At 34.8% G+C, this 13,247-nt stretch overlaps 1 protein-coding gene across 1 annotated transcript in view; it reads right to left on the reverse strand.

Moving 5' to 3' along the window:
* Positions 1-315: 315 nt before the first annotated feature.
* CFAP54 (cilia and flagella associated protein 54) overlaps positions 316-13,247 on the reverse strand; it is a 118,698-nt gene continuing 105,766 nt past the window's right edge. Inside the window, exons 64-69 of the mRNA XM_055809189.1 lie at positions 12,377-12,585; positions 9,193-9,378; positions 7,809-7,915; positions 6,794-6,983; positions 5,382-5,459; positions 316-2,817 (exon numbers count right to left, since the gene is read on the reverse strand). Coding sequence (XP_055665164.1) covers positions 2,698-2,817; positions 5,382-5,459; positions 6,794-6,983; positions 7,809-7,915; positions 9,193-9,378; positions 12,377-12,585 — 890 coding nt within the window. The 3' untranslated portion in view covers positions 316-2,697. The remainder of the gene's footprint in view (positions 2,818-5,381; positions 5,460-6,793; positions 6,984-7,808; positions 7,916-9,192; positions 9,379-12,376; positions 12,586-13,247) is intronic.

Raw genomic sequence — 13,247 nt, forward strand, 5'->3', positions numbered from 1 at the left:
AATCCTTTCAATTTGTCCCCACAGTGCTCTTTCTCTTTCCTTGCACTGGCCCACAACTTATCAGAGAGGGAAACACTACCCACTCCTTTCACAGATGTGGAATGGAGAATACTTCAGTTAAAATTTGAAAAGAATTGGTAAACATACCAGTGGTTCAAAACCATCAAGGTGGTAGGTAGCCCTTCGGTGGTGTCGTATGGGGCAGATCACAGGGCAGACCTTCATATTGCAGGAGGGCCCTTCCTTACACTTCAGACTGTGAAATCAAAGAAGGTGACTTTCCCTCTTCCTTTTTAATTTTGGAGACAGTGACACAGACAAGTATTCTATAGAAATTTAATTGAACATGGTGCTGACACAAATTTATTCTAGTCTCCCATATTGAAAGCTTTAGTCTGCATTCATTGGTAAGGAGAAACTCACCCAAACTACTATAATACATGAAACAAGATACTACAATACATAAACCAAGAAGCAATTTACTTTGCAATTAGCTTTATAAGTTTTTTTCTGTGCAATTACTGGAGACATTTAGATATGAGCTTCCTTCCTTACAAACAGATTTTAACTAAAGAGTTTAATTATATGCTGGAAGAATAATGTTTTCTCCAATGTTTTCTTCTGAAACCTGCATTGAATATTTAATCTTGTGTTTATGAGTAAAATCTGCTGCTATGGATACAGTGAGGTCAGTGTTTCAATGTTATTATTTTACTGTGCTATGTTAAAGGAGATGGTAGGATAATATTTTTTTGTTTCAACAAAAATATCTTAGAAAGTTTAGCATACTTTAAATGCATATGTAAAGCATTTTATTTAATATTTCTCTTTCAAGTATAGGAATTATAACAAGGTCCAGACTGGCAGCACTGAAGAAACACCTGGTCTGTAATAGAACTTTACTTCCATTTTCACCTGATGTTATAAAGTGTTTTGAAAATACTAATTAAGCTGCAAAAAATAGGACAAAAGTCCTATGATAATCCTCAAGGTGACTCCAAAAAGAAAAAGGTTTATACTATTTACAAAATACAAGGGAAGACTGAATAGCTTTTTCAAAAAAACCTGCAATTTTTTACATGTTCCTTGTAAAAGAAAAAATACTAATGTAAGTTTTTATTTTTCCTGCCTTTATAAGAACTGCAGAACAATAAATTATTTTAATTGAAAGAATAATGCTAAGGAATATTTCCTCCAAACTGGCTATTAGGCAGTTGAGTTAAATAACCATTCTAACTCATTTTTAAAATTGTCTTGCAAAAATACCTTACCTATCAATTACTCGGTTTTTACTTTCTTTTTATCATTGTATCATAATCCTTCTAATTTTCCTGCTACCTACAGCATTCCAGAAAAGGCTACACAAAATAAAAAATAACACAACTTTTAAAAAGCTATACATAACACAGATACATCCAGTCTTTTTTCTTTTATAGGAATAAAGAAAAACAGCAGAAACCCTCACCCCACTTCTTCATGTTGCTGATCACATTTAAGATACTCATTATGCTGCATCTTTTACCTCTCTCTGTCCCTCCCTCCAGAAAGGAAACGTCACTCAACCAGGTAACATTTCTCTAAAAAGGGCAAGCAAAGGTAAATCTGCAATTTCCAAATAGCTCAAAATATTTTATCTTTTTATCACTGGGCTACAGCACAGGAAGAGCCTGACTGAAGTGAAAGGGGCTGGTGTTCAACACAATTGTTTATTTTTCACAGAAACTGAACCCAGTGATAGGACAGGGCTCACAGGGCTCCTACCCAAACATCCTGGGTTTTTTGCTGTTTGTTGCAAACAGATTACTGTAACTAGTGAAGAAGTGCCTGGCCTTGTGATGTGAGCAAAACCAAAGGGCCATGACCACTCTCTTGTGTGGCCTTGTTCAACTAACTAATTTTTTTGTGTCAGATTCCCCATCTCTAACACTAGACAAGCACATTGACTCAGGTGGCTGTTGTTAGGACTCACTAGGGTTTCTTCAGCACTTTAAAATAATATTTGTGGTATTGACTGCATAATAGAGGTTTTGTTTTTTAGAGTGATCTCCAAAAATGTTCTATGTAGTCTATAGAAATTTTATTTTTTTAAATGGCCTCCCCTCCCCTGAAAAATGCTGTGGAATTATGGAGACATCTGAGTGATCATTTTCACGCTGAACAGCCTGTGATGTGGTTTTAACGGAAGACAGAAAAGTCTGAAACGCTAGTTTCAAATAGCAGTGTAAGAGAACAAACTCAGTGATGATTTTAGGCCAAAAAAAATTATCAGTCTTAGAAATAAACCCAACTTTTGATAAATGCAAAAGCAATTTAAAAATGCTGATGAGAATAAAACTTCAGGGGAAAAGCAGTTATCTATTAGCAGATGCTAGAAGGCTACAAGCCTATTCAGCTTTTCTAAATAAGAAATTATTGAAAAGCTAGAAAAACCCCAACAAAGTCACTTAATTATAGATGATTGAATATTTTTAATCCTCTTGTTAAGAAACTACTTTTAATACATTTAATTTCTAAAAATGTGTTTTAATTTTAAAACATATTAATTTTAAGTAATTAGAAATAAGCTCAAAATTAAAATTATAAAGCACGTTAGGAGCCAAGTCCTGGTGTGATTAATGAGGTTGTTTCATAAACACCAGAACTTAAGTCTAAATCTATAGCACTCAACAATTGATGAAGTTACTGCAAAAACAGAATTCAGTGAAACAGAGAAATGATCCAACTGAAGAGGCTTTCTTCAGTTATTATATATCCATTGGCAGGATCAAACATATCTTCCAAACTTGCTATTGATTGCAAAGTAACATCAAATGGGATCTGGGAAAAAAAAAAAACCACAAAACACACACACACACACACACACACACACACACACAAAAAAAAAAAAAAAAAAAAAGAAAAAACAAGCAAAGGACTTTATTAAGTTTATAGGTGCCAGAAAGTACATATATACAAATAGCTCCATATTAAAGCCAGATTTCTGAGCTACAACCAATGAATAAGTTAGAAACACTCATTGCCTCAATATTAATTTGTGGTTAATGACATCTCTTGCAAGAAACTAGTAAAACAGGATTAAGGGGAGGACATTTGGGTGAACAGTCTTGCTCACAAAGTTTACCCTGATCATCTGTAGGTAAAATGAAAATATCAGACAAGAGCAGCAAGAATTATTAATAATTTGGAAAACTTTTCCTAAGATGAGAATCTGAAAGAATTGAGCTAATTGTAAAAGGTGAAATAGAGGGCAATGATAAACTGGTTTGTATGTCCATTGGACATAAGAGAATTGTCTAGCTGATTTATATATTAAGAAAAACTAACTAAAGGAGGATAAGCTTGCAACAGGCTATCTAGGGAGATTAATATTTAATGCAATTATTTTATTTATAAATTTACTTTTAACGTTTAAGATTGGAACTTCCAAACACTACGCTTTATTATCTCCCTCAAGAACATAGCTATTGATTAAGTAGCTGTAAAAACAAGCTGGCTGATCAGTTTTTGTTCTTAAAACATGAACAGTAAAATAATTTTAAATGAATAATTCAATAAAAATGCACTTTTTCCACTTGGAAATATAATTCAGTGCTGTATCAAAAGCACCGTAAGACACATAAACAGAAAAAAGAGGATCAAAGAAGAGACACTGGAAACATGATAGGAGTTAAAGTGTGACAGCTCAGAGAATGAGAAAACAAATACCACAAAGCAGAACTGACTTTATCCAATTAATTCAGGAGATGATGAGCAAAAAAAAAAAAGTGTGCAGTGGGGAAAAATGATGTAAAACTACATATAAGCGATACATCTGCTGCCTTCTCCTGCATACTTGAAAACAGGAAATGTACTACCCTATAGTATACATAGTGCCACTCTGAGCTTTCCACCTCTAGCCAAGAAGACTGGGTAATGCACATATAGAACTTATTGGAAAGTTTGGAAGTACTGTTTAGAAATATGCTGTACATAATGAAGTGCTGGCTTCAGAGAAGAATGAAGATACTCAGCATCTTGAAAGATTAGGCTTCACTCGCTCAATCAATCTGCCAAATGTAATAGCACCTTAGTTTGAAATCTCTTATCTGAAACTTTGTCATGAAAAGCCCATAGTTTCACCTGTTGAAATATTTTAGCTTGATGTGGCATTTAGCCAGTATAAAACAGAGCAATTAACATCATATTCTTACTGGCAGGACACCACTAAATTTGCTCCCTCGCTTTCATGGTAGACCCACAAAGAGAAGCAGGCAAAGTCAAGAGGGATTCCCAAGAATTTAAAACAGGTCCAGGAGGTCCACACGATCGAAAGCTTGGCTTTACCTTCCCCTAGGTGTCTGTCAAATCTCTTTACCATGGAAGATATTCCAATGGGACTGAAAAGTATAACTTTGCAGACTGAATGTGTGTATATTTTGATGCACTGATAAAGCCAGATTGAGTGATACAAAAGTCTGGGAGTCATTTGAGAGAGGCTTTTTAAGATGGATCACTGGTGCAATATGTATAAAAGCAAAGTATGTACTCCCAGGTACCAGACTGCAGGATGCACAGGACAGCATTACAGATTCTCCCTTCTAAATAGGCTGCTAGCCAAACTGTTCCCAGGTGAGACTCAGGATTCCTTTCTGGTAGGAAGAGCTACCTGACTGGAAGAGTACAGTGGATGCCTTATCTGTTACCATTCCGTTGTGAACAATTACGGGCAAGGTATCTGAGGTTTAGTCGGGGGGAGTGGTATGTTACAGTGGATTCCAAAATCTTCCTTGGAGTTCCTTGAGCCCTGGCCACCGTGGTCCCTTCCCTAGGGATCCCCTAGGGTGGCTGAGAACACTGAACAGCACCGCTGCCCTCTGCGGGCCAGTTCCCATAGCCTGCTCTGGGGCGCTGACTACAACTGGGTAACAAGATGAATACAACATGGACCAAAAAAATGGCGTGCTGTCTCTCAGGATATGTCATGGGCATGACAGAGAAAGCTAAAGAAAATAGAAGGAAAGCCTGAATAATTGTAAAAACACCAGGATGGGAGGAAATTGCATTTGACAATTACATCATGGAAATTCACTGGTGTCTCTGTAAACAATGACCAGAAGATGGTGAATAACCTAGATGAACCCATTGTGAGTGAGATTCATTTTTAATACATTTCTGTATGTATAAAAAGGTGATTATAATGAACAGTGAAGATACTTATAGTTTGTAAGCATGCACACTTGAATTTTGTTTATAAAAATGAAAAAATAAAACCCAAACGGAAAGTCCAACAATGTATAAGAAAAATACGGGAAGATACTTAGTGGTATAATCCATGTTTCAGTTTAACTGAGCAATTGTTTTATTTTAGAAAACAGATTTTTACTATTAATGTGAACACATACCTCAGTTAATGGCAAGGACAGGGCTGGAACAACAGATAGCAGTGCTTTGACTTCAGATAAACACCTTTTAGCCATTTCCTAACGGTATAAAACAAGAAAAAAGCTAATGCTGTACTACCATTCTCCTCTGATAAGGTAACAGATGGCTTTGCTTTACAAAATTTTTCAGAACAATCAAATTTTAGGTTATTCTAATTGAATTCAGAACAAAATAAACCTTAGCTGATGAATATAAATTTTCTGCAACGCAAATAGTTGTGTTTGCTGTACAAACACAAGTGCCCAAACCTTGCGGTGTCTACTGAGGCAAAATTGCCCCTGGCTCAGGTATTAAATCCAGTGAGCGAGCATACTTCTGCTACGTGTTTACTGAAGACATTATAAACAAACAGTCTTGACAAGATGATATTTATACATGTATAATGCATGGCATGTTAATCTTATTAGTATTCTAAACATTGTTTTTCCAATTACTGACGTATATTAATGAAAGTTTGAGCAAAACCCTTCAGGTAATCAGAAACACCCACTAAAGGACAGCTCTGTCTACCCTCCCAAAACCACTGTGATTGGCCAAAGCATCATTTGTTCTTCAAGCTGGTCAAAATACAGCCTCAGTGGCACAGTGCACAATTGTCACGGTTTCACAGCATCCATCAGACAAAATGACAGCCTCTACATCATTAATCATTTCGTATAATAGATATAAAGAGAATCCTGTCACATGATAAATGTCTCCCACTTCGAAAATAAACGTCTATTTTGCCTTGGCATTTATCAAGCAGCAGTTATGCTGTGGCAATATTCTATTCCAATGACATTATCTCAAACAGACCACATGGAAAATTCTGAAATTATCTCTTTTGTATGTTTATGTGGGGGGAGTTATTTGGTTGCAGACCATATTCAGCCTTGCTAATAAAAAAGAAAAGAGGAAGGTGGCGTAGTGAAGATGAAAACAAATTCACTGCCAGTTTTAGTCCTCTCTCAATAACATTAGAAGGTTCTTATTTCAAAATCACTGCCCATTTTGCATTGAAGATGTGTAACTGATTTTTAAAAAGCACTTCTGGGTTAATCGCCGTGCTAATTTAACACTCTGCCAAGGATTTTCAGATGTAGATTACTATAAATTAGGCATCAATTTTCAAATCTATATACCTGAAGATGTAGCCTTTATTTTCAAGTGGAAGGCTGAAGTTGCCTGCTATTTTTGTGAAGTGACGAGCAATATATGAGGAAAATAAAAAGTTAAATATAAAATGAAAAGTGAAAATATTTCAGCATTTCTTGAAAGGGCTGAGGGAAATTTAATCTTTTATGTCTGCCTTCCAAGTTACCTATAATTTATTTTCCCCAAAACAGACATCTTAAAGTCAGGCATATTTAAGAGCAGAACTGTTCTCACTTACTTCTGTTTTTTCATCAAGATGCACTTTTGCAACATTCATTTTGGGTTTTTTTGAAGGAATTATTTTCAGAGTTTCACTTCGTTCAAGAAAACTTGTAGGTTCTGAAGCTGAAGAAGAACTTTTAGAACTTTGCATCAGCATTTCAACTTGCTGTTTCAGATTAGATAATTTCTTCCGTAAAGAAATAATTCTGAGAGAAGACAAGATTTTTCATTATTGCTGTTATAAAACAATAATATTTGCTGTTTCAAGGTTATAATTAAACTGACCTAGCTTTTATTACATATTGATTATATTCTACTTTTTCTTTCATTTCAAGACTGATCTCATAATTTTACAAAAAGAAGTTTTCCATTAGAGAAACTGGAAATATGGAATGCATTAGTTTTTTGTGTTAAAAATGGTAATAAGAGGTATTTTAAGAATACCTCTCTAAGAAAATATTTTTCTTATGCAACTAGCACAAAGTTGGCAGAGGCTGCAACTCTTCTTGGCCCGTTATTCCTTGCCCTCCACCTGCTCAGCGGTTCCAAAAATTCTTAGGCTAGATAAATGACAAGGAAGAAGTAATGAAAACCACCATAGGATGTAAAATGAAGGGCTGAGTCTGGGAATGCATCTGAGAAAAGTTCTTGCATGCTCAGAGTTGTAATATGTGATGGAGACAGTAGATGAACAAGTGAGAAAATAGGAGTAACTACTGGGACTGCTTCTTAGATGTGCTAGCGTTTATTTACATTGCCATACCAGTTTAATATAATTAGCATGTGTTACTCAATTCTTTAAGAATCAAAACTAAAATGATAATGTACAAACAAGCATATGTTTGGATGGGTTTAACACAGTGCACAACATCTTATAGTTTTTACAGTGAAAAATCTCTGAAAAGCAAAGATGAATGCTTTTAAAGATTTACAGCTCTTTGATATTTTGTAATTTATTTTCTCTGATCCTAAATGGTTGACTGATCTTTAATACAGCATGAAATAACAGGATAAAGTCAGTGATTATTTACCTAGGCAATGGAATCCACAAATGGCCAGAAAACATAGACGTGGAACTGAAAGTCTTGATGTTGCTAATCTTGACAGGCTTTGTGTTATAAGCATAAAGCAGCAAAACCTGTAAAAGAGGTGGAATGGATAAGCTATAATGCAGTATGGTAGAGTAGACCTGAGCTATTTCAGTGATACTAGATTATAACTATCAAGTACAGTGTACCGATGAAGACTTAGATAACTGACTTTCAAAAAAAGGGGGAGTGTGGTCTCATATGAATTTGTACTAAGTTTTTATAGGTTTTAAAGCAATTTAGTTATGGATATAATTTACATGGGTTTGAAAATTAATATACCCTATAGAGTCACCATCAAAATCTCAGTGTTGTCCTGTCCTGGTCAATCAATCCCATCAATCAATCAATGTCCGAAGTTCCAACTGCAGGAAGGCTGAACAGAGAGCTTTTACTGAATTTCCAAAGGCCCTATGTAATTAATTAGATTTGCTATATACCCTTGTGCATGGCTGTCATCATACTAGGTTTAAATCCATGAAGTGCACATAACTCACAGTCTAATAAAGCTGTATCAATATAAGAGCATAAGAAAATGAAATAGAATGTTCTCATCTTTCATTGAAATAATTTCCTATTATGCTTAGTTGTTTTCAGGAGTTGCCTCTGGATCTTTAATTATCTGTAAGGTCATGCTAAAGTAAGCTGCAAAACTATATTGAAAAGTACATTATTTGCAGTAACTTCACAGGGCTTCTATCAGCTTACTAATAGAGATTAAAAGGATCTAGTGGAAATTTTTACACTGATCTGCTATGCCAAAAAGTTTGGAATCATGGATTTCTATTGCATTAGCAGAAGTTTTACCTACATGCTGTTCCCTTGTTTAAAAATAAAATAAATTCCATGTCCTGGTCTCCTGCTTTCCTGCAACCCTCCAAGCTCTCTCATCTTTCATGTTTAGTCAGATTTCTTAAGGAAATGAGGTTTATAAAATCCTATTTTCCCTGTGTACACAAAACTTCGCTTTTCCAACAGCCTCCCACCAAACAATATTGTTTGAATATATTGGTCAGCTCTAACCAAACTTAACAGAGTGGAGGTCTTAAAGACACCAGGGACCTACAATAGGCATGAATACAACATGGCCTGGAAGCTCTATGTGATCAACAATTTCTTTGGTCCACCACCAAAAAACTGTCAGGGCATTGTTTGTCCTGCATAGCAGGTTTGTAGCACAGTAAATACATAGCTTCCTGCTGTCCAGCTTGTCAATCAGCATATGGATAATTCAATTAAAAAGCTGAGCAGTCATAACATAAATATTCATTGGAAATGAAACTTAATTTGTTCCAATACCTAAGGAACTGCTTTGGTGTAGTTATACCTTAGTCTCTCTATCATTTGAAGGCTTTGCCAGAGAAGGAAAGTACCACTGAATGTTAATTTCCTTATTTGAAGCATTTGCTGCCCTACTCTCCATCGGACTGTCTGCCTCTGCGATGACAGAAGCTGGAGAAGCTACTCTCACACGAGACATCTTTGATGTCATTCCAGTAATTTCAAGAGACATCTGAAACACAGAAGAAAATTTTAAATTGTATTTTTTCTAGTGTAACATGCAAAATCTGTTATAATCTACTGTCTACTAGAATCAGCATGAATTTCACTCCTGCACAAATACCTGTTTTTTTAGATAAATGGGTAATTTTAAAAGGTGTCCATTTTACCAGGTTAAGGTTTTTCGAAGTACACATGATGAGACATTTCTAAAGTTAATACAAAGGACCACTGGGCTGACTTAAGAGACACCTAACAGGAACAAAGATTGTTATTTTTGACTTATCTTCCTTACAGTGTTATGTTTTTTGCTGAAAAATATTATCTGACATGCTGACCATACAAGATTTAGTGCTGAAGAAGTAATTTGTTGGCTATACATATTGATAATTAAAATAGCAACCTGAATATTAGACTAACACTGTATTTATGTTTACCTATTTTTTTCTCTTTAGCTTTGCAACTAAAAAAGCTTGATGCCTACTGAAAATTCAGTTACTTAATTTGTAAGGATTTGTCATATGTCATATTAACTAAAATATATATGAAGCATTAGTAGGCTATTCATCAAAGAGTTTCTGTTTGGCTGTCATTTACCAGGGAAGTAATGGAAGAACACTGTCAACCAACATTCATTCATGAATAAAAACTTTTTTTAAAATTTTAAAACATTTGATTTAAAGGCTGAACAATGCCATAGCATTTTTACTTTTTAAAATATTACGCAGATCTGCAAAGAACAGAGAAGGCAAAACAGTGACATTTTGAGGTAATGCTGAAGCTGTTTGAAAAGGTTGTTAGTGTCTCCATCATCGGCAGTGAAAATAGCTGCCTGGGGAGTGGGTTGTTTTTTTTTTTCATTTTGAATGTTCATTGCTGAGAAAAACTAGAGTATTATACTCACTCTATTTTCAGAAAATACAGCTCAAGAGGGAAGTAAATCCAGGTGAGATGGAAGATGGATGGAAGAAACATCCAGAAGATGGATGTTTCACAGTGACATAATTTACTTCATAAAGCCATTTACCATCCCACATCAAAATATAGTCAAAGTGAAGACAAAGGCAAAGCCATGCATGTTGAAGTCATGCATTCAAGCATATGGATATGCCTTCACATAGGCATAGGACAATTAACTGGGGATGATCCATGCCACATAGATTCTAAACACTAAGGCAGCAATAAAAGTGGCTATAATCCATGGTATGCCATGAGGTGTGCATAGATCATCCCCCTACTACAATAATCTTCTACATTCAGGATCTTTATTTTGGCAACGAATCACCCACTATCCTCTTAGCATGGAGCATGAACGGAATTATTTTCTTTTTCATGGAACTGCATCTTTTGTTATCTACATCATGTTGAATCTTTTGAGGAAGGACATTACAACTGCTGTTGTCAAACTGGAGGGTTGCTGAATTACATACATAAATATTTATCTATTCAACTTTCTCTGAAGCCTGAAAACAATAAACTGTTTTGGTTAAGTGTTTCCAGTCCTACATACCATCGTGAAGTGGAATAAAAAACAAGCATGCAAAATGTAACAGGCCACACAATTTTAATTATAGCCTTCTTAATGTAATTTGGATTCTTTGTTCAGCAGAGCTGAAAAAAACTTCGAGTCAAAAATAGAATTACAAAAACAAATGTAAGCAAAACAACCTTGTACATCAAAATTATTTCAAAAATTTTACCTATTTGTACTGTTAAAAATCCTAGTATCAAATTACAGTATTTTTTTTAAATAACTTATACAGCCTTCTGAATAGTTAAAGCTTCTAAAAATGTGATAAAAATCAATGAAACTTAGAATTAAAAAAAGTAAGAGCTTTATGCTTGTTAGCTGTCTACAACAGTGAAGCTAACACATGATTAATGCAGCTTGCACCTGTCACAAACATGACAGTGAGCTCTGACGCTTATTATTCTAGGACAGTGTAATACTAATTATGTCAAAAACAGAACAGACAGAGTAAAATAATTTTATATATACGATGGCTGTTATAAATGTCACATACCACATATTTACAATTTATTCAGTGTCACAGTCAGCTCTTTGTTGGGAAATGAGTAATGATACGCTGTATCATTAACGCAGAAAGTTCACCAACTCTAGATAAACTACTTTCATGAAAGTATTTTAATTCCTTTTTATAAGATAACAAGTTCTTACTCCTCAAGGCTCCCCTGACTCCATCTAATACTGAACATATTAGGTAAAAAATAAACCATAGAGAATAACCTGTCATTTTAATTTTTTAGTATTAAGTTAATTATTAACATGAGAAGTGGGATGGAGAAACTTTGAAGACAATAATTTTTACATCGACTCTTCAAAGACTTTTACCGTTCAATATTCAATACATATGCCATGGTCAGTGTAGACTCCAGAATTCTAATTCAACCTTTCTCTGAGTAATATAGACTGAGCTACCTACATTTGAATGCTCAAATAGGCTGTTCCAAGCCAGAGATCTTAAAAGACTGATTTTCTAGCCAGCTAATAATCAGTGAAAAAAATTGGCACACATGGCTTTCAACCAATTTTGAGAAAATATAAATTATATATATTTTTTAAATCATGCCTTTATTATAGACCACATTAACAATGTAGAGGCTTGTACATAGAAATGAAAAAGCAAACATCAAGACATTTTTGGTATGAAACATGAGAGATCTACAAGATTAAAAGCCTCAGTCCTACCAAATAACACAGCCAACTTTAACTAATAATAAAATCATCTTAAGTCTCATTCTGCTTACTCTTCTAGGGTTTAAATACACTGGGCATGGGATAGAGATAATTTTTGCAGGAATGAATAACACAAGGATATTTGCATTTGTTAACTATGTTCTTCACTGCTTGCACAGGATTTTAGTTTTGCATTGATCCTCCGCATAATGAATTTCATTCTTCTATAGTGCTCTCAGAAAAATCACCATTGGAACTAGCCAGAATCTGAGTATAATACATATTTTTGAAACATCAGAAATAAAATAGGTACCTTTGAAGAATCAGCTGGCCTACCAAGCGGCAATTCTAAATCATGTAGCTCTTCTGGGAAATTCTCAAGACAACACATTGAATATTCAAACAAATGTTTTTTGAGAAAGGAATGCATTTCTGCTATGCGTAGAGCAATCCCTGTGTCAAAAACAGAACTAAGGTGTCCGTCTCTTGCAGAAAATGATCCAGGTCCTGAGCTAGGGGCAGCTTTGAAAAGAAATTTTTATTACATCATCATTTGCCATAATAAAGTGAAGTTTCTACAGCCACTCAATATTCATATGTTTTGGAAATATAGTAAAATATGTAAATTGGTTCAATATCAAATAAATGCATTTCCAACAATTACATTGATTGTCCTTAAATACTACTAGGTTATGCTATTTGTATTGCAATTTTTCACTGGAGATCTGATAATGAAACAAACCCTGTGTAGACATTATAGAGTAGCATAAAATGGAAGGTACAGTTTTGAGGTTTAGGTACTTAAATTTAGATGTGTAAGCATCAGTATGTTCACTAGATGTCTAAGTACCCACTAGGATAAATGCATATTTATTCCATGCAGTCAAAAGAAGCTATATGGACAAAAGACCATAATTTAGAGAGGTAGTGGCTGATCAGCTGAGTTGCTCCCTAGGCTACATCATTGGTAACTACAGCAGAGATACATGTGCACATTTCAACACCTGCTTCTACACACCTGACTGTCCTTGTAGTTCTGTGCTGAGGTAGAATACTTTCCTTTCATTTGGCGCCACAAGACAAAAATCCAGCCCCCTCTGAAATTACTATTTTCAGAGTTGCTAGGTTTCTTTCTTGGCAATCTACAATTGTACAATCTAGATGTACAATCTAGTTCTATTCTC

This window comes from Falco peregrinus, chromosome 6, assembly GCF_023634155.1.
Source record: "Falco peregrinus isolate bFalPer1 chromosome 6, bFalPer1.pri, whole genome shotgun sequence".
NCBI classification, from domain to species: Eukaryota; Metazoa; Chordata; class Aves; order Falconiformes; family Falconidae; genus Falco; species Falco peregrinus.